This window comes from Protopterus annectens, chromosome 11.part0 (assembly GCF_019279795.1).
Source record: "Protopterus annectens isolate FY-2018-M chromosome 11.part0, PAN1.0, whole genome shotgun sequence".
Classification (NCBI taxonomy): Eukaryota; Metazoa; Chordata; order Ceratodontiformes; family Protopteridae; genus Protopterus; species Protopterus annectens.
In genome coordinates, this window is record NC_056745.1 from 1,022,487,685 (window position 1) to 1,022,510,928 (window position 23,244).

Here is a 23,244-nt window from a genome sequence, read left to right on the forward strand (position 1 = left end):
AATGAAAAGAACGTAGCAAGGTAATAAGTGGATGGATGTGTGAAAGTGAAAACTCCTGCAAGGTACCTGAAAATACTGTCTCACAAATTGAAACAACTGATGCAAGCTTAAGCTTTTAGAATTAGAATATTTCAAAAATGATAAACTGTACTTTTACTAAAGAAAGGAAGAAGATAAACCAGGTTTAGAATGAAAACAATGGCATCATGCAAAATTATAATTCGCTTGGTAAGAATTAAACATGCTCACTGACTTTATTGTAAAATAAACAGGTTTAACCCATGAAACAGGTATAATTTGTAATTTATTTTGTACACACAGTCATATTTAGAAAAAAAAAGACTGAAATACAAACATGAAGAAATTATCAGTCTACCTCTAATTTTATTAAACCAAGCAATTTTGAAAACTACGCTCTCTTCTAGTTAGCAAAGCTGCCTATGGCCAATATATTTTTCTGTCTGCCTGTCAGGCAGGATGAAGAAAAAAAAAATAAATAACAACTTACCAGCAGCATCACCAGATCCCCAGCCAGGGACCACCTCTTTCATCATCTTCTTCTTTCGGCTGTTCCCGTTAGGAGTCGCCACAGCAGATCACCTGTTTCCATTTCTTCCTGTCCTCTGCATTTTGCTCTGTCACGCCAACCACCTGCATGCCCTCTCTCACCACATCCATAAACCTTATCTTAGGCCTTCCTCTTTTCCTGTTACCTGGTAGCTTCATCCTTAGCATCTTTTTCCCAATATACTCAGCATCCCTCCTCAGCACATGTCCAAACCACCTCTTTAGTGTTTAATATTTGTGTACTTTTTCTTCTATAAAGAACAGAAAGCCCAAAAATTGATTTGTTGAATTCATGTCCTTCCAAAAGTCAGTGCATAACCAATCATCTCCCTCATTTCACTCTCTGGAAATCTGTCTCTCTTTTAAAGGAACTTTGTAGGTCATTTGCTACTTATTTTTAAGTAAAGAAAAAAATGAAATAAAATAAAACAGAAAAATGACCTGTAGTGCCCCTCTCCTTTACTGGCTCCCCCAGAGCTGTGGGTCCCAGGTGTTCACCCAAATCACCCCTATTGAAATCCATTACTGGATCCAATGTACTGCTATTTACAGAAAAAATTGTGACAATTTTTACAACTTTGAAAACTGTAGAACACTTATCAGTGCTACACAAAGTGGCCAGAAAGTGCCTCTCTCTCTCTCCCTCTCTCAGACTGACTTTAACCTGCCTTTTTTCCTTTCTCTTGTGGCAACAGGAAGTGTATCATGTCTTTTAAAAGTTGTTTTAGCTTTCCCTCACTGTGCTGGGGTAGCCACTGTAAATGCTCTTGCATTTGGCAAACAGTACAGCATCTCTAAAAGCCATAACAATTTGTTATGCACCTGCGTTTTTCCCTTATTCTGGAGTGCAACTGGTTCACTCCTTGTACTGGAAATAACTAACTAATACAGGGCTTGTACATGATCCCAATGAAAGGTTTATAGTCCATAAGGTTCTGGAAAACTTTGGCTAGTCAATGTATTGAGGATGTCCAGGTAAAGGACTGCTAAGAAGATAACAGAGTAGTATTAAAAAACACTTGTGCAGTATGAAAAATACAAGAGGAAAGCAGCCCAAAGTGGGTTGCTGTTTGGCTGCCCAGCAACTCACAATTAAGCAGGAAGAAATTTCAACATTTCATGTAAATTCAACAATCTAGGGGGTACAGCTTACATACACAAATTAGGCCCATGCACACTGCACTGATATGTGCACAACATTGTGTAGTATGGTAGAGTTGTTCTGAAAGTGCACAAGGCTATGTGGTGCAGCATACAGCCATACCAACTCTACGGGACTAATGGAGTAGGGGAACGTTATGTGGATCCCAATAGCTCTGTTCTAGTCTGTTTCCCCTGCTCAGATAGCCATGCAGATAAGTAGCTCGAGTGTGTGTGTGTGTGTGTGTGTGTGTGTGTGTGTGTGTGTGTGTGTGTGTGTGTGTGTGTGTGTGTGTGTGTGTGTGTGTGTGTGTGTGTGTGTGTGTATGTGTGTGTGTGTAGAAGCATACATCAGTCTGCTTACCAGCAGATGCATTTGTTTCATACCTCTCAATTGTCCAGATTTTTGCCTCTCACTTTAGGTCTGCCTCTCATAAAATTTGCTGTTTTCTAGCAAATCATTGAGGATTGAAATCACTAAATCATGACATACACTTCAGTTTGCAGACTTCATATCCTTCAGGAAATGCATATCAATGCAAAAAAAAAAAAAAAATATATATATATATATATATATATATTATATATATATATATATATATATATTATCACAGCAACCTTGTAAGCTTACAAGAGCAGTATTTAAAATTTGTCCCTGATTTGGGATATTTACCCCCCATTATTTTCCACTTTGTCCAGATTTCTTGCACTTACAAGCTGAGAGGGATGATGTATTTTTTTTGCATCTACCTATGCTATATGCTTGGGAAGGTTGCTAGAGTACCCACATGCAGTTGTTTAAATCATTCATATGGCCAACTTACAGTCACACAAATTTGATGTTAATGTGGTTTAGTGCCTCACAGTCTATGTATGACAATGAATCTCAGAATTGCCATGCAGTGAAACTCTGCATATCTGAGCAATGAGAGTTGTCCTGATAAGCATACGTTTATGAACACCATATGGATCTTTATAAACAAGGCAGGAGAATAATTTCTACAAATTCCAGATTAAAAAATATGAAGGGAACACTGAAGACACAAAACCAAAAAAATGCTGAGCGTGACAAATGGACCTATAATTTGACAGGGATGCTTCATAGGTATGCATTAGAGAAGACAAATTAACAACCCTAATGTTTTCTGTTACTTGTGGTCACTGCCCAGTGTCTGGAGACTTTGCAGCAACAGTTCTTAAGTTCTAAAGATCCCGTATTCTCAGTCATATCTAAGTTAATAGACTCATTTATGTTTCAACTTTAGCCACTCAAATTCAGAAATGCTCAAAATTCTCAGTTGTTCTTATATCTGGTGGCAGTTTATTCGGTACTTTTCTGTTAAACCCCTACCAGTTTGCGCCACCGTAAGAAGGAAAACAAAATGAGCAGTGGTCACATTCTGCTGGAACACATACTTAGCATTAAGTACTGTGTAAATGTTGTAAGGACAACCATTTTCACAGTAGTACTTCGAAGGAGGAGAATAGTTTTTTCTTTGAGCTGCATCCTGTCTTCTAAAGGATTGCACCTAACTTGCTTCCTTTCAGTTGGGACGGGCTGTAGCTCATGTCACAACAGGGATAAATGTTTCAAAGCTTTTCAGTGATTCTGGCTGAGAAGAGTACATTATTCAAGAAGTGGAATTTGTGGGATATGAACAGCTTTCCTCGTCAAGTGGTCCTTACATATGTCCACTTTGCCCAAAAAATGTAGCAGTACCTGCCACAGGAATTGGAAGCATCTCTCCCCAGACAGTGCCGCACTAAATTATAAGGTAGCATTTCTGACAGGAATCATTGTAGCAGCTGCTGCAGTCTTCCGATATCCTTTATGTTTTTTTCAAAACTTAGAAGGGCAGCTGGTGTACTATGGTGAAGTATTTATAAGCTGCCAGTGAAACACAACCTTCAAAAACGGAATACTTTCAACTGTGTGACTGCCTTTCCAACAGTAGTGTACTACATCAGTTGTCTGTCTCCTTGATGTGTGCCAACACACATCAAACCTCCCTTTACGACTGCACAAATCTGTGACTAACATACTTTTCCATTACATGGAAAGTTGTTTGTCAGTTGCACGCATGTACTTCTCACCCTGACAGTTGTGCCGCTACTGAAAGTCCGGCAAAAAAACGCACCGCGAACTGGTAGGGGTTTAACAGCTCCTTGATGTGTGGCAATACACATCAAACCTGCCTTCATGAATGCGCAAATCTGTGACTTACATTCTTTTCCGTTGGGTAGAAACTTGTTTGTCACTTGCACAAATGTACTTCTCACCCTGACACTTGTGTCCGGTACAGAAACACCATTACAATACAGCAGCGCAAACTGGTAGGGGTTTAAAGGAAAAGTAATGTTTATTCTACTACACAAACTGGAGATTAATTGTGTGATTAATGTATCAATTTTGAACTGGTCATGAATTATCCTTGTATTTTCTGTGATACTCAAGTCTTGTCATGTTTATAAAATTCTAAACCCATTGTGCTCTGTTTCAACTTCAGACGTTTTGTATGCTATGCAATAAAATCACTGCATCCTTAGAAATTACTGTCCAAATACTACATTAACAGCTTTTTCCCACATACATAATACTCTGTTAAGTTTTAAGTTTTGGTTTTAATGGAAATTACATTTTCTTTAAAACATCTGCTCTGCATAATAACTCCTTGATCTTCAATTTAGTTCACATCAGCTATATTTTAATATTTAAAAGTAATCATGGCTCTATTTTATAAATATCAAAACATAATAATCTTATATTTACTCACACTTAAGATTAACACGTGTTATTATGGACTGACTCACTTCATTCAAGAATTCATTTATTCCATCACTTCACATAATAAAGCATAAATCTAACTTGAAATCATCAATATATGTTGAAATTCAGCTCTTGCTCATTAATGGAAAGGTAGAAATACGAAGCTGAAAAGAAGCAGCCCCAAAACAGAGATGCGTGGGGACTCCAACACAGAAAAGACCGTTCCAAAAACTGAACTATTATGTGTACCTTTCTTGCCTTGCTTTCAAACCATTAAATACCAGGCTGTTAATTACAGAATATAGTACTGTATTGAACTGCCTTAGACTGAAATACACTATAAGTGGTGCTGTATTATTATCATCTAGGTCCTTACTAAAAGTTTCATAAAAGTACACAATGCTTGTGGGGTACATATTCTATGTATGTCACCATGCTGGCAGAAGCATCTTTCTGAAGAACAGTTGTGAAGTTAACTACAACAGAAAGAATAACAGGAAAATCTGAATTTTTTTGCATATGGGCTTCCTATCTGGTGAAGCAGAGTGCTGATCAGACCATCCTTTCTTGCAGAATATCACAGAAAAGAAGGCATTGCAACAAATACAGGATCAGAATGAAAAAGGTGTGTGGAGGGATTTAGGTAGAGATTACGAAGATGAAGTTTAAAATGGTAAACTGGTGAAACAGATAATTTCTGACAAGAGGCTGCTGTTGGTGCAGCTTCCACAATTTACAATAACATGGGAGAAGGTAGGCAAAGGACGTTCCTTCCGTCCTTCCAGAGGTCATTATACAAATATATAAAGAGTACTAAGGTTTGTCAGGCTACCTTTGGAAGCAACAATTTCAAAGCTGTTTGTGCTGAAGATTACCTTTCATACAGCAAGACGGCCAGTACATTTAGTCCCATGGACTTGCCACTATCTAATAAGTAAAGTCAAGACAATCTGCTTCCCCACAGATAATGCTTTCAAGTGCAGTACATTAGCCCATGAACTTTGTATGATACTGGATTGTTGACACACAATGGAAGGTTAAAAAGATTGATGAAGAACTAGAACTTGTACTGAAAAGGCCATACAATAGGAAATTAAAAAAAAACTTTCAAAAAGACTAGGTAAAGAGGAAATTATCATATTTTAGTCTAAAAATGTTTGTTTGAACTTGGCACTCTAAATTCTACATTACAATAAAGAAACTAAGCATGAAGCTAATGAACCTTGCCCAAATCACAAACGGTTATTCAGTTACACATCAAAGTATAATATGCTGCCTGTCTGTACTGTTGGTTGTGTTACTTCTAGAATTAGTGTCAATTTACTTTAATATGGAATTTCTTCCATTAGAAGTTGCTGCCTTTTCCCCCTTGTTTTGTGACCTGTTTCTTTAAAGAATTATGGCATGCTCATTTCAGTAGCACATATTTCAGCTACTGATCCCTAGATAACTCAGTGGGTCTAACACTTCACTACCTTTGCTTGTACAATTAAGAGAAGGCTAATGTTAACAGTGTTACCTTCACACTTTTTATTATTATTTTTTTTTTTGGAAGCTAGCTGTACTGCTAATCAGCACTTTCTGTTGGCCTTATATTTCACTTTGCACTTTCCACTGTATGTGTGAAAGCTTTAGCCTTGCATTACAAAAAGCTGCAAACCTATTACAATTTTAATTAGCTTTTGACCCTTGGTAAGCAAGTATTATGTTTAGGAAAAACAAGTCTGTATGTGTAAATTAAACTTCCTCAATTACTGTCTAGAACTTAATGCTAAAATATTTAAGCTAGCATGAATATACACTAGCAGACACACACATGCATGCGAGCTCACACGTATGGGTATGATCTGCATAATATGCAGAAACCTCCAGGCAATAACTGTATTAAAATGTTACCTATTCCACTGAAAGACTTGGCAGGAAACTGTAAATTCTTAAAGACTTGTACGTTCCCGAAATATAATTTGGAAGATGCACATTTCATCCAGACTCCCTCACTATCAATACAGGATAGAATACATAAATAATGCCATACAGGGTGGCACAGGCTTCTACAAGATGGTATGACTTCTACATCAGAGTCCCATGTATTGGAACATGAACCAATTAGAATTTAAAAAGCCAAAAATGATGACTGCTTGGGGTAGTACTTGCAATACTGATCAACAGACCTAGTAGCTGCTACATAAAACTACTCAATGATTAACAGAACAAATTTATAAACAAGATGCTTATATGGCTCATCTGCATGTTGCCAGAGCAGCTGAAGTATCAGTGACATATGAAGACAAAGCAAAACATTAGCGTAACACCAAGTACTGTATGGAAGAGAATGACAAGTAACAGTCACCAATACCACATAACCTGTTAGTAATATCGCATACTACTTGAGACACAAATTGTGGGTGCTCCAGTATGCCAGGACTTTATAGCATGCAGCTGACTGCTGTGAAATGTTTCCAGACATGTTGATGACCAACATGGGAGCAGTATCCACTCTACTTAGGGAAGTTACTGGCATACAACTACATTATGCAGTCACAGAGATGCAGAGGACCATGCACATTACACATGGCTAAATTAATGTCTTAAATGTACTGCTCTCTGCTGATTTGTGATGTATACCAAAGTTCCCTTGTATATAGCATAAACGGTTCAAAAATTCCACCCACTACAGTTAATACACAAAAATAACTTATGAACCTAATAAATATAACAGCAGTGTTCAAAAATTGAGCTGCTATGAATTATTATTGTTCAAATAATCAGCAATAAAGTACTACAGTACCAGTGAATGAAATGCACAGTTTGCTCATTTTGTCACTAAGGCTATTATTAACTAATCTGCAAATTAAGTTTGTAAACAGAAGAGAAATACCAGATGACATCAGCAAGCACTTAGAAAGTTGACAGATGGGGCATTAGATGCAAACTATAATCTAGAAATCATAGTAATCATATCAGAAGAACATGCACAGTAGCTACAGAATAGCTTTACAGATTGTTTACTTGTTCTAAAGGAATCAAAGCTACTGCAGTAAGTGGAGCATCTGTAGGTACAATCTGGAGACCAGCATACACGTTCCTTTCAGGATGCAGGACATTTTCCACAGAAACAAACAAGACACTAGTGGGTGATGCCTATATTTAAAACAATATTTATTTTAGTGCTTTCCAGAATTTAATTCAGCATTTGGCATCAATCCCCTTTCTCCGATTTTAAACATGGCATTGGGATGTCATATTAACTTTCACCATCACCTATAGCCATTGTTCACACTGCTGGGTGGCTATCCCTGCCATGGTTGTTCTACACCACACACATGCTCACGTGTGTATTCAATTTCATTATTCTGTGATTATCTTATCTGCTTTATCTTTAGTTTTATCAAACTGTAGCCCTACACAGAATATGGATTACAGCAACAATTCTACTAACACTGACTCCACATTTACTTTTGTGTTTTCATACTGTATATTGCTGCATGCAAATAAAACGATTTGTGATAAAATTTCATTCTTGAGCAATGAACACTGTTACACTGTCTCTCTCATTAGGCTGTAGTTTGTCCAGGCTTTTATTTATTTGCTAAAGGAATGAGAAATCATCATAAGAGTACTCTTGGCAAAAGGCAAATATTTTCCATGGGAGGGTTGCAGCACCCTTTGGGTGACAAGGATGTTTCAATCACTAGGGTGCCACCTTAAATATACAGTGTATAAAGCGCACCATTCTTTTCCTGTTTAGTGCTTATCTGATGTACATATAAGTGTATGAAGCGCACTAATCTCATCTTTAATCTTGATTTGACAAATATACAGTGCACTTTTCACCTTTGATGGATAATTCTGGCAATATATCAGTGACACCTCATCATCTAGATTTAACACTGCCAAATCGAAGGATCCCATTTCCAAGCCTTTTTTTCCCTGTGGAGCAGTGAGTTTATTCTCATCTATACCTTTTATTGTGGTATACACATGGCTATTTAATTAGATAAACTATTGACAGTTTCACCATAAAAGAGATAGGAGAAACTAAGAACAGCATTTATCAGGTATATTAAGGTGCTCTGACATATGGGTACAGTAGTGTTTTTTCATTTGCTTTTTGATTTATTTAGTGTTATATTATAAATGTTATTACTAATCAGTGCAGATGGAAAAGTATGTTTACCTACAATACTTTTCTAGACAAAATGCTGCCAAGCAGATTTGTTAGAAAAAAAGGACTGGGCCTTTCAGCTTCTGACCAAAACAGGCTGTTCTACTTTGTGGTATGCACTTAATATTCACAGTGTCATTGGCTCAGCAGGTAGCATACTCATCTTTCATGCTGGGAGATCAGAAGTCTTTGGGTTCTAGTATCATCCCAGATTAATGTCCATTACTGACACTACAGTGTAGTACTGGGGGTGCTGCATTCCTGGGTTTGCCATTCTTCAGATGATATGTTAAACGAAGGTTCCATCTGCCTGAGTTGGTGGTAGCTCAGGTGGATGTAAAAGATCTCATGCTACTTAAGGAGAAATGGAATGTCTCTGCTGTTCTGGCCAAAGTTCCTCTTGTCAGTATAAATACCACCTTGAGTCTCCTCTGGAAAGAGGCCACTGGCACAGTGAGACTAATATGGTCAACAAAAAACAGAGCGTTATTATGAAACAACTGGCCTGAGCTCTTTGAAAGTGTGTAGATTCCATCCATTTCTACAAATCTGACCCCCAACTACTTCCTCAGAAAAGCTAGAGTCTCATAATCAACCATTATGTACTTTCATGTGAGCTCACTGGATTAACCATCAGGTGTAATTCTCATTAGTGTTTGTGTTTTTAGAGGTGTAGAAAGCCAAATAACTTAGCCGTCCTGCAGGAAGGCTTATCAAAAACAAATAACTGGTGCCTAAATCATGGACTGAAACTAAATGCCAAACAATGCAGTATCACATCCTTGGGAAGTCATCTACTCCAAGGAACTACAACACTGACAATATGCCCATAACAGTTAATCCAGTTCTTCGGAATTTGGGAACTTATGTGAAGAGTGGCCTATCTTTCAACCAACATGTGTCCACTATCATAAGAAGGTCCTTCTATATTGTGTTTATAAATAAAAGAGTTGTGTCTACATTTAGAGATATCTTTGTCCCCCTTTACTCAGCCTTCATTACGCTAATGATCGAGTATAATGCCCCTTGGGGTGTATTTGTTCAGACACCTGTAGCAACTGGAACACCTACAGAGATACCTTCTTAAAAGGATACAAGAAATAAACAACTGGTCCTACATAGACCGACTCAAAGTCCTGTCACATACTTAGTATCCTACAGACTGCTATGAGGTATCTGTGACTGGCATACAAGGTATCCTCCGACCCAGTATTGATGGACTTACTGCATATCAGCAAGAAATGGCATTGAGAAATACTTTGTCCTGGGATCTGAACCTCTTCTGCAGCATCAACAGAACAGTTTGGAGGGACAGATATGTCTCGCAGAGCATACCAATGATCTGGAAGAATCCATATCCGCAGAAAACAAAGTTCACCCCTGTCCATATTTAAGTGCAACTTGGATCTGAGGATGGGTAACAGAAAATTTACCCAGGACTATCCCCATATAGAAAATTTACCCAGGACTATCCCCCATACTACTAATGGACAGAAGCAGCTCCTGCACGCTTTATCTCATATATGGGTCCCCTCAAGTTATCTATGGTATGATATGGTCAAAATTATTCTCACTAGAAGTAATATACAATTATCAGCCAAGAGATGGTTAAGACTAATCTAACATCAAATGGGACAGGTTAATTCAAGCACCAAAAAATAGCAGTAAAAAGGGTACTAGAGACTCCCTACAGAGTCAAATCATGCCACTGTGAAGCCTCTTACCCCCTTCTGTAACCTCCCAGTAAGGTAACAGACCCAACACTCCCTTTCACAGCTGTTTTACAGGCTGTCAAATGTTGCAGGTGTCACAGTTATTCATTTTAGCAACTGCCAAAATAGCTATCAAATGCCTCCATTTCAGAACTGTCAAAACAGCTGTCAAACTGTGGTATTTTAAAGTTACAGTTAATATCTAGTAGTAGTAGTAGCATTGCTAAACAATATTAAATAACCCCCATTTTTTTCCGTCATGTCAGTGGCCTGTCTGAGAGGTAAACAAGACTGACAACTGCATTATTATACAATGATCTGTCTGACATATTTGGTGGATGATAACAGCATTTGCTTGCAGACATATCAACAGCTTGGCTTTGTATTATTGTAGTACCTTGCAAGCCGTTCTGCGCAGATGTAGGCATGGTCTTAGTGATTGAAGGGCCATGTTGTCATATGGGAAATATGCATGACTGACATCCATGCAGATGCAGCACGAATATTCATTGTCTATTTGTACTTTACCCTTTTCCTCAATGTAGTGCAATCTAGGATTTGGTATATTTAATTAGTGTGGGGTGCGGGAGGCTTGCCCCCTTGCAAAAATAAATGAAAAACATATATATATATATTTTGAAAGAAAAGGCAGAATTGGTTTAACAGTATTAAATTGCATAAAACTTGTTGAAAAGAAAACAACTTAAAATTCACCTACAGGTTTATACTAATGGAACAAACTTAAGAAAAATATTACTTCACTACGTATATTTTTACATTTTTCAGGTTAACATGATCATGATTACTAAGTAATATTTAGCAAGCAGTTTCAAATAATTGTATATATTTAACAGAGTAGTAAGCCTTTTGAGAATTTTTGTTGACCATTGTTTAAAACAGATGTATATTTAATGTCTTTGTTGCCAATGTGTTTTTAAAGTAAAAGGTTTTATTCTTCGGAAAAATGTCACAACTGCAGGTATTTTGGTTGATTATATATTCATGAGCTAAGAACTCTTTTTTGACAACATTGGGTACATTCGAACCAATGGCTGACTGGTTTTGTGTATTTAAACTTGGTATGTTTGATTGTTCTTTGTTCTGAAGAAGTCATACTTGTTGATGAAAGCGCTTAACAATATTTCATTAAATTTTTACTGAGGACTCGCAATGTTGGTGCTTTTTTGGTTATTTAGTTCTTTTCAGAGCACCAATTGCACCATTCTTTTGGACTTTGTGTTTTACAAAGGAAGTTTGTCCAAGTTATACAAGTTAATTATAAATAATAATTTTGATGCAAAATTCTGGAACATTTTAGACAGTAGTGGACTGAGTGACTCAACAGATGCTAATAAAGCTGTTATTTAAATAAGTTATTTGAACTTCAAGTTTAGACTGGAAAGTTTTTATGTGGAAATATATACAATAAATCTCAAAAAGTTCAGATGTGGATCTGTCAAACTTGATGGTCCCCTTCAAGCCTTCATGGAAGGCCCTGATAATGCTAAGCAGTATTGCAGGACAGCCAATCTTTGCCAAAATTGCAAACAGACCTTTGGTACTGACAAAGTCGAGTGCCTTGGTCAGATCAGTGAAGGCAATATACAGAGGTTTGTTCTGCTCCCTGCATTTTTCTTGTAATTGCCTAACAGAGAAAACCATGCCTATAACAGACTGTCCAGCTCTGACCCCACATGGAGACTCGGGGTAACTCTCTCCGCAAGTACGTAGAGCCTTTTCAAGACAATGTGTGCAAACACCTTCCCACAATACAGAGAACTGATGCCACAATAGTTGTTACAATCACTTTTGTCACCCTTATTCTTATAGATATTAACTGTGTTAGCATCCTTCGTACCTTTCAGTACACTACCTTCTCTTCAGCACTGGTAAAGTATTCCATGCAGCTCTGAGATTAGACTACTGTTGACACATTTAAGGATTTCTGAGGGAAAACAAGCTTTCTGTTTTTTTTCCTGAAGAGAGTGCATCGTTGAGTTCCTCCAAGGTAGGCTCATCATGAAGTTCAATCATAGCTGGTGTGACACTGCCAGCCAGCTATCTGGAATTTTGTAAATAATTCTGTCTCATTTGTGAATATTGATAAGATTTACACAGAACTGTATGTTATGTATTAAGCTTCAAGAATGTAACCACAGCATACCCAGCTGGAACATAGAAGATTAACTTACAAAACTTCAAGAAAATAAGTTGAAATTATGTGCTTTATGATGTGCTATAAAAGTTAGTTTCATTGCAGCAAGAAGACAGGATGTCTAGAGCTAGAAGTTTTTTCTATGGTTTTTGGAGAGAAGTATTTACTATGTTTAAAATGTAAAGTGTTTTATTGCTCTATGACTTCCTAGCAGCTGCACTTCTGAGAGAGATGTACTTCTCACACAGAGATGTTAAAATTTTGTTAATATCTGTTAGCCTGGGAACTGAAGGCAGGTGACAAAGAGTGATGTCATCCAAACTGACACAGCAGTAATGTCTGATAGTAATTTAAGAACTCTCTGAGAGAGAGACTGTGCACACTTTGCGTTTTGTCTTGGACCTAACAAGAACATCCACTCATCTGCACTTGCCTTGCTAATAGTAAGTAACTAGGGTATAGTGATTTCTCTTGGATATATATATATATATATATATAGGAATATAACAAAGATTAGTTTAGATGTTTTCTGCATTTATTTGGGAGTGTCCTGCAATGTTGTTTTAAAATATTTCCTGTGATTCTGAACTCTGAAGTAACTGTGTTGATTGAGTATTGTCTTGTTCTTTTATTATTAAATATATTTAAACCAATTTTTGCGGCTGGTTTGTTAAGAGATATTTAAGCCCTTTAAGAGTACTTGCATATGTATTTGGTGATAATGTATAGGCCACTCCAACAGCCTTGCTCTTGGTCACACTGCCATTTGGATAATAGTAACATTACACAGTAGGACTGGTCACCCTTTCTAAGGGCTTTAAGTAGCTAAGAGGGGTTTCTGGCAGTGATAACTATCTTATAGTCTGGGCAGAAGGAGGCATAGCTAGCAAACGTGTGCCAGCCTTTCCCAGGAGTGTCTGTGTGTTTGTATATAAATCAAATCTCACAGAGTGTGTGTGTGTGTGTGTGTGTGTGTGTGTGTGTGTGTGTGTGTGTGTGTGTGTGTGTGTGTGTGTGTGTGTCAGCTACTTGGGCAGGGACATAAAGCACTGGTTGGACACAGATGGTGTTGAAGTTGTTGGCTTGACCCCTCAGCTGAGATCTTAACCCTATAGCTGTGCCAGTGTGGGGAGTCTTATTGGGGATCTGGAGAAAGAGGGAGAAACCAGGCCCCAGACTGACTGTGCTCTCAGTGTGCTCTTAAGAGAAACTGTACTTTACTTTTTGTGTACGTATCATCCTCCCATTGTGTAAGGCCCTCACTGCTACCAGTGGTGAGGATTGAGGCTCCTTGATTACTGGGCAAGTGCAGGGATGTGACAGTTGGCAGAGGCATTCAGGGCTCACTCCATGCATATGGTCTCTCTGGCATACAGCTGCAAGTAGTATTCCACCCCAGCATGCCATCTGCTTGATTCTATCCTTCAAGACTTCATCTGAGGCTTGACTTGAGTAGGGAGATCTTCCACTGAGATGGGCCGATGGCTTGTATGATCCCATCATACATTCCTTCAGAGATTCTCGGTGGAGTAAAGCAGGGGTGTATTACTGGCTCCAGGATTGTTTATCTTCTTTTCAGTTGTGTTGTAATTTGCTTTTAGAACTGCTACAGTGGGCATCTTTCTCCGAACCAGAATGGAGAGCAACCTCTTCAAACTGTTGAGACTTAGATCGAAAACCAGGGTGCTTAGGAAGCATCTAAGGAAGTTCCTGTTCGCTGATGACGCAACTATGGTGGCTCACACTCAGCAAGAACTTCAGTCACTCATCATTTGCTTTGCAGATGCATGTATAGAATCTGGCTTCATGATCAGTTTAAAGAAGAAACAGGTGATGGGACAAATTGTGGGCAATAAGCCATCAATCATGGTGAATGACTATGAGCTGGAGGTTGTCCATGAGTCTGTGTAACTAGGACCTACAATCTCTGACAACTAGTTGCTTGACAGCGAGATCAACAAATGCATTGGAAAAGCTGCCATGACATTTTCCAGGCTGACAAAGAGTATGGGCTAATAAGCAGGTCACTGTGCACACCAAGGTGCAGGTTTGCACAGCCTGTGCTGAGCACATTACTGTATGTCAGTGAAATTTGGAGTTTGTGCTCAAAACAGAAGCAGCAGCTCAATGTTTTCCATATGAGCTGCCTAAGGCGCATACTTAGTAACTCATGGCAGGACAAGATTCCCAACAGTACAATGCTTGACAGGAATGGCACCACCTTCATGTTCACCCTCCTGAAACAGCAATGCATGCATTTGGTTGGGTCATATCTCTCACATGACAGACATCCAAATACTGAAAGAGCTCCTTTTTGGAAAGCTGGAATCTGGAAAGAGACTGAAAGGGTGACCCAAATTGCACTACAAAAACAAATGCAAGCATGACCTCGGTGCTCTCTCCATCAGCATGAACAAAACCTGACATTCTCTTGCCTCAGACAGGATTGCCTGGAAGCACCACTATGTATGAATCCACATTGGCAAAGAGAGCAGAGGATAATAGAGCCCTCATGAAGATCTGTGCCCATAATACCAGACCAATATCTGCCTACTACTGCTCAGAGTGTGGAAAGGACTGCCACTTTCGGATTGGCTTACATAGCCACAGAAAATGCTGAAATGAACACAAGGCATAATGAGTTCTGGTAGAGGGATCAAACCAACAGATGCAGGTTGGCAGCTACGAACAGAGGAAAAGAAGAGGAAGGACAATATGGGGGATAGATGTATACTGGGGGAAACTGGAGAAGCACACACAAAAAGGTATGGCAAGAAAAGGGGGTGAGAACAAAACAGGAGCAAGTGAAGGTGAATCAGGATGAAGAAGTCCTGTTCAGAACCTTTGAAGAAATTATGCCACTGTATAAATTACCTAGGGCAAAATGGAGCTACATGATTTTGAAAAGGATGTTGATTAAGAAGTAAGAGGTAGACAGCTCAGGACGAAAAGCAAGGGGAAATGCATGTAGAAATGGGAAACAGTGACAAAACAAATCTGCAGACATGTGGAGATCTGAAAGGAAAGGGTGGACAACACCAAGAAAAATGACCTGCATGCAGTAAAGAGAAATGGATATTCACAGCAATCCTGGGAGGAAACATGGAGAGAAAAAATTTGTTATCACAGTATCTAGAATCATCTCAAAATCATACACAGGTGATTCTTAAACCAAGAAGGTTGAAGACAGAGGATATAAAAAAAAAAAAAAAACAAGAAAAGCTGGATATATTGACAAACAGATGAAGGACATGCTTTTAGAGTATCAGTAGGTGACTGCTGTATGGGGTAAAGCAAAATAAATATTTCAACAGAGAGAGAAGGGAAGAATACAAACATACATACACACACACTACTTACATAGTACTGACAACATATTGCAATTATTGCAAGGATGAATGTCTCCCAAGTACTTTAATAGTTTATTGTGATGCATGAATGTGCTACATATTTTTCACTGCATTCGCCATTTGCTGTACTACTCATTATCTAAAACAGTGAAATATATTGTTAAACTAGGCTAGAAAATTAAGTGAATGAATATTTAAAAATTCTTTTCACAAATATTTTATAGGAATTTTCAACAATTCAAACCAAAAGATGAAATTATTTCTTGCTTTTAACATCTTCTAGACTTTGTGAACTATTGTACCGATTCCTTTGTAATGTCAAAAATCTCAAAATAAGGCTGGGATCAAAATAATCTCTCTGTATAACCATGCATACAAAATTGTTATTCTCTTTAGAGCACCATTCGTATGCTGCATATGCCAAACTGCATCTGAGTTTTACTAACTCAGTAACTCTCCATTAGGCCATAAAACTCTTGCATAAAAATAGTCGTACATTACTGGATCCCATAAGATCACAATCTCAGTATTAAACATACAAACACAGCCTAAGAAACAAAGTGCTAAGTACTCATGTCTGTGATGTTTCTTAACAGGCAAGTTCAAACTTTGCTGGTTAAATATGTGCTGTTCGGCCAATCAAAGATAAAAACGAGAAATTATTTAATTTGAGATATTTTATCATCAAACACACTTAGTGAGTATTTTGTCACTTGAATGAAGTAGAACTTTATATTTTACTTAAAACTAATTATTTAGCATGCTGACAAATGAGAAGATAACACAGAAATGTGTAGATATAACTCAGGGATAAAAGAGTACAAAGAAAAAGGGTATACAGTATATATATATATATATATATATATATATAGGTTTAGATAAAGTAAGTCCACAGCTAGTTAAAAATGCAAACAGTTGGTGGGTAATGTTTGAAAATGAGATGGACCAAAAATACTATGGCAAGGACAAGACATATGGGAACTATTTTATTAAACTGACTACTGTTATTAGGTCTACAGGTTCATAGGATGATACTAGGCTGTTGACCCGGAGGCCCTTATAAGCCTAGCCAAGAATTTCGCCCATGTTCCCTCAAAGTCAGCACCTGTTTCCCCTGTCCAGCAGGGACACAGGCGGATTCCCAGGGGTGTATTTTCTGTTTCCCATCCAGGTTCCTCTTAAAGAGGGCTAGAGAGGTACTCTGCTTGACATGGACAGGGAGTCTAATCCACAGATGGGGGAGTCTTTGGGACACAAATCTATCCCACCAACAAGTTCTATTAATGTCACAGACCAGGTTAAGGCCTCGCAGGCAGGTTGTGCATGTGAAGTTTGACTTATGGATAAGCAGCAACTTCATCAATGCTGGGTCTGAGATGGCTTTGTATGCTAGGCACAGGTTACCCCTGAGCAGTTTGTATGAGACTGGGTAGAGGGACAGGGCTTTTAGCCTATCTGTATAGGATAGGTGTTTGAGACCCTGCATTTTCTTGGTCAGGAACCTCTGTGGTCTCTCCAGTTGCTGCATGTGCTTGGCAAGGTACATGCTGAAAGAGGCAATGTACTCGATAATGGGTCTGATAAGGGAGGAGTACAGGGATGTTATGACCTCCTTGTTCCTGCACGAAATACCCTTATTTATGAGGTGGGCCATGTATTAAGCCTTCTGTACAACAGAGACAACGTGGTGGTCAAAAGTCAGGTTGCTATCAATCTGGGTACCCAAGTCCCTGATGACTGATTCAGTGCTTAGTACATTATTATTAATGTGATAATTAGTGGGGATGCCATTTTCCCCAAAGAGGATAATGATGTATTTTTTGGTATTCGGTTTGAGGCCATGCTTCTGGCACCAGTCATTAGATTGGGTAAGGCCCTCCTAGAGGATGTTCACATCACTAAGGGAATTTAAGCCAGCGCCCAGCTTGCAGTCATCTGCAAACCTGGTCAGCCACAGACCACTGGTTTTGACTTGCACCTCAAAAAAGTATATCTCAAACAGTAGAAGCCCCAGACCAATCCTTGGGTTACACCACTCGTTACAGGTCTACTACTAGAAGTGGCTTCCCCTACTTTGACTGAGTGGGTTCTATCAGTAAGCCAGTTAGCTACCCATCTGGTAACATACAGGTTGCTACCTCGCTGGGAGAGTTTATCTATTACACCCGAGTGGAGAATAGTGTCAAAAGCTCTGGCTAGGTCAAGGTAGGCGGTGTGCACCATCTTCTCCTCGTCCATGGCTTTGGTGACTGTTTTGAAGAAGTCGACCAAGTTTAACAGGCATGATCTCCCTCTGACAAAACCAAACTGAGTGGGGTTAAGCGTTTGAAGGTTGCCAATGTCCTTATTTATAAGGTCCATGATAATGCATTCCATGGACTTGCAGATCAGTCTAGTTAGGCTGATGGGCCTATAATTGCCTAGGTCAGTGGATGCTCCACCTCTGTGTATAGGGATAACAGTGGCTGTCCTCCAGTCAGCTGGGATGAAGCCAGTGCTCAGGCTTTGGTTGAATAGGGTGTCTAATGGAGCTGAGAGCTCATGCCCGAGTTCATGTAGGATACAGCCAGGGATGTTATCGGATCCCATGGAGACTGTATTTTTTTGCCTTTGAGAGGTAGATGGTTATTAAATTCTTTTGTTTATATTTAGGGTTCATTGATTAGTACTTGGCTAACTGCCCTTGTGGGCCATTTTAAGCCTAGCCACTTACCCTATGTGAGAATTAAACCCTGATTCTTGTGTCTATAAGGTAAACACCTTAACTATTACGCCACCCTCCCACTAATTGTTTTATAATAAAATATTTTGTATGATGCAGTTCTTCATCTACTGAAAAAATATTACAGGCATTTTTTATAACAACAATAAAGCAGTCTATAGGGTTCATTATAGGGGATATCAGCACACACAATTCAGCTAAACCAGATGCTCCCAAAACAGTGTGTGTGCTAATATCTTGTTATATTACATAGCCTGCCATGGACAACTGCTTATTTGCAACATTGTATTAAAGAGTGTCAATTAATCAGTGCAAGAAAAGCTTTAAAATGCATTCACTAGGAAGGTATCTGAGAATATGGCCTCATCACAGTATTTAAAAAGACTGTTCTGAAATACATGGCAAGCTAATTTTTCAAAATGTAATGCCACCTATACTTCACTGATACCATTATAACTACACAGATGATGAAAATGTACACAGAAATGGACTGCTATTTGAAGAGTGCAATCAGCCTTTTGTACTGTGATGTGTGTACTGTGCTTAAATACCCACAGTGTACTTCATTTTCAGAAAAAACAAATACACTGCTTCACCATATGTAGTCAGTTAATTACATTCAGTTCTATAATTGTAGACTAACGTAAAATATCGAATACCAGGAATGACACCTTGTTTGCTATGCAAAACAAACATAGTACGCCAGCTAAAGCAGAAATGCACCAGGCAGCTGTCCAAAGTTCTGTTTGTAAAGTGTCAGAGTTTGGCAAGTTCTGTAATTCTGAAGGCTCTGCAACATGCAGGTTCAGACTCTGCTTCTACCTTAAATGGGTTGGACCAGCAGTCCACGGCACTGGAGAAGTTGGCCAGGAAGTGATGGTAGTGAGAAGCTAACATCAGCTCACACATCCCTCTAAAGGTGATGATGTAAGCTCCACCCCAACAGCACCATCTGAGAAGAACCAATAGGGCAGCTCATCTGCACAAGGGCTTAGAAAGTTCAAATTTAAAAGAGTGCACCACACACTACCGTTGACTACAATGGAGTACAAAAACATAAACCTGCACTGGGTCCAGCATGGTGGACACTGCATCCTGCCTGCTGAACAGTTGTAGCAGGGCATTAGAAGCATACCAAAAAAATTGATCCACTATGAACAGTGGCATGTCAAAGATTGTCTCATTTCCAATTCCAGCTGTTCACGTCAAATTCAAAACTGAAAGAAAAGACTATAACCCCTTTAACGTGGGGTACCAGGTCAGACAAAATGGATGAATCAGCAAGGTGAGGGATATAGGGGACCTGATGACCAGGCTAGTAGGATCAAGAGAAAAATATAACTCTTGCTCAAGAAGCAATGAGATACCACAGAATACCTATCAAACAAATGTACTAAGGTACAAACATCATGTTAAACAATACCAGTTACTACTTTGAAACTACTTTCTAAACTCTGAGTTTAAAGCAATTAGCAACAGAAGCTGCATAATGCAAATACACTGGAGATTATACAACACAAATAACTTTTTTTAAAAAATCAATGAACATTGCAATCACATTTATATTTCTTGGAAGGGGTGCAAGTCCATAAGGTAAGCTACATTTGAGCTTGGATCAACACGCTCCTTAGCACTTTTAACTTCTACATTTCATCAACAAAAGTTCAGTTTTGTTGTGTTTGTTTTTACTTCACGTTGTCCAACCTGTTTGGTATTACGGTTCATCCATAATGCCTGCATGAATAGTTTAACTTGAGTAGTAATGGTTATGCTAAAAGTCACCTACAAACAATGCCATGTAATCTTGTGTAAGCCTGAATGGATATGATGGACATGCACAATAAACTTAGCAACACAGACGGCTCACAGAATACAGCAGGCTGCTGAATTATTATACTGTTTCTTTGGGTCGTATTAATCAAACTTCTTTGCCAAAATTTCCTCTAGTGTGGAGAATTACAAAGAAAATGCATGTACAATGGCAGTAATGATTGAATTTGCAACTAGACTCAAACTTATAGCCCTGCTCCACAGCTTAGGTACATCAACTGAACATGCTGCACAAGAAATTGCTGAAAAATTCATTCATAAATTATAGCACTATTGGGAAATAAAACACTTAACGAATACCATTTCACAAGCATCTGAAGAAAATGAGTGGAATCATTGCATCAAGATGTCTGCTGACATAAAAAAATCAAAACTGAACCCTATAAAACTTTTCTCCAAAGATTAGCTATATCATGTAAATTTATATGCAAACATGATAAGTTCCTAAATTAGTATATCTATACCTGTGTGTATGTGTTGCAGATATGCCACTATACCAACTGCCACAATCACTGTAAGCTATGGATTTAAAGTACACTACGTATTGTCCATACAGGCTAGATGTCCTAGAGAATAAATTAAGTAATCCAAATATGAGCGACTGCTGCAGTATCCATAAGGGGCATGCCAACTGTCAAATATCAGGGTAACCATCAAACTAACAAGTCAAGTCTCACAGCTCAGCTCACTAAACTGAATCGCTGATGCAGTAAAACTGACTGTACTGACAGGCAAGTGGTTAGCACATGGATACTGAAGACAAACATGATAATACATTTGAAAAAAGGAAGTCAACACAGAAAAAAATGTGTTACTCATTATAATTCAATAAAACGCTTCTCATACATAAAAGCAAATGTGCATAACATAACATTTCAAATGTTTTGCCACTTTACAACCATCTCAAAGTTAATGGTATGAACATGCTAAATATAGCCAAATCCTGTTGTCTAAAATTAAAATGAAGAAAAGCTTTAAGTGAGGTTTCCTAAGATACTTAACTAGCTTACATCACATCATTATTCATGGTTACTTAGTAGTAATAGGTCGACTGCATCAACAACTGAAGTTGTTGCCACAAAATATAATATGTGCAATTAACCATAAAAATACATTAAATCATGCATCTTGAAATTTTATTCTTTTTGTCAAATTTTGGACACGTATGTAGTGATGCATGTATCACATGCCAATATGAGTTTCTCATTAATTAAATTACGAGAGATAGCAGTGTTTCTGATTTTAAACCAACCTTTATTCCTTAAGATATCAGTAACAATCTTCTGGATATAAAGTCCACAAGAAAAAAAATCTGTGTACTCTTACTTTGCAGGATTGTCCATTGCAATGAGCAAGAGTGCACTGTCAAGTCTTGAAGAAAATGGGCTTTACAAAGCCAGCACTGAATCGTTATGTTTAAAATGTCAAACACAAATACAGTAACTTGACTTTCTCTCACCAGAATTACCAACTTTAAAATTAAGCAATTATCACTCTAAACAGCAATGCAGATTTATGAACACCAGTTTTCAATATCAGCTGAAAGTTCATTTACCATAAAGGTGAATAATATAAGTTTCTCTAAGACTTACCCAAATCGCTATTCGGTCCTGCGAGCAGCTGCTTGAATTTGTCCAATCGAAATGCTTCTCTTTCTGTCATTGCTGGTGATTCAGAGGTATTCTGGTCTGTTATTCTTGCTACAAGTGGAATGATAGGCCGTGAGGGAAGAGATTGCTGCCTCTGTAGGGTTGGCTTTTCACCTGCAGCATCTACATGCAAGAACAAACACTGATTAAACACTTAGCCAATAAACTTTTATCAACCAGTGAATAATTTAACTTTAGATACTTTAGTTGATCACACGACCACACAGGTGAATCATGGTGATGTGTTTTTATCATCTGTGAAAATTTTTATGCAGCATTACAGAAATTAAAAAAATGAGGTTAGGAACATCTGAGCATTGTGTTGTTAAACCTCCATTTATATGTCACAAATCTGATTAAAGTTTGCAAAGCAGACAGTGAATAAAGTGAAGACCACAACAGAAGTCTTAAACATATTTGTTTTTAATGTTGCTTTAGCCATTAGTGTAAGCAAATCATATGTCAAAGAGCTGCAAAACAATGTGTACCCACTACATTTGTTTAACAGTTCATCTAGTTCTGCTAATACACCAAACCTTAAAATTAAAAAAATAAATTCTTACCAACATTCCTAATTAACCAAAAACTGAAGGAAACCATTACAATAAACAACGAATGTGTTACAAAATTACCTGTTTTAATTAAAGCTGTAGTGCAGTCAGAAATGGCCCATAATGCAAACATTTAGGCATAAGGTGCACTGAAAAACAGCAGCTTTATTGACTGGCCTAGAATACTGGCAGTGACATTAACATATAATTCTTACCAGTAGCACCCATTCATTGAATAACAAACTGCATTTTACACTCCATCTTCTTTTACAATAAATATTACATAGAAATCTGCATTTTTTATTCTATAAACAATTATTCCAAAGTCTATATTTATTATTATTTTGGTATTTTATGTATAATAATGCATAATAATGTATAAATTCAAATTCTACAAGAAACATTTCAATCAGATATAAGACATTATTGAATATACAATTATCAGTCACTCAAAATGTTCAAACAGTTCAATTTACAATATGGATTATACATATCATCAAGTTATTATTTTTTTTGTCCTCCTTGACCACTGATCTTTAAATACTCCCTAACCAACACATTTATATCTTCAATGGTTAGCTGAAGCCACAGTGCCAGCTTATGTTAGATTGAAGCAAGCCATTATTGGTGGACAGT

The 23,244-nt window shown here is 37.9% G+C and overlaps 1 protein-coding gene across 5 annotated transcripts in view; it reads right to left on the reverse strand.

Annotated features, from left to right (window-relative positions):
• Window positions 1-23,244, reverse strand: part of TBC1D22A (TBC1 domain family member 22A) — a 5,448,426-nt gene that overhangs the window by 4,950,328 nt on the left and 474,854 nt on the right. For all 5 annotated transcript variants that reach the window (XM_044088378.1, XM_044088376.1, XM_044088377.1 and 2 more), the window contains exon 4: window positions 22,001-22,180. In XM_044088378.1, the coding sequence (XP_043944313.1) occupies window positions 22,001-22,180 (180 nt within the window). The remainder of the gene's footprint in view (window positions 1-22,000; window positions 22,181-23,244) is intronic.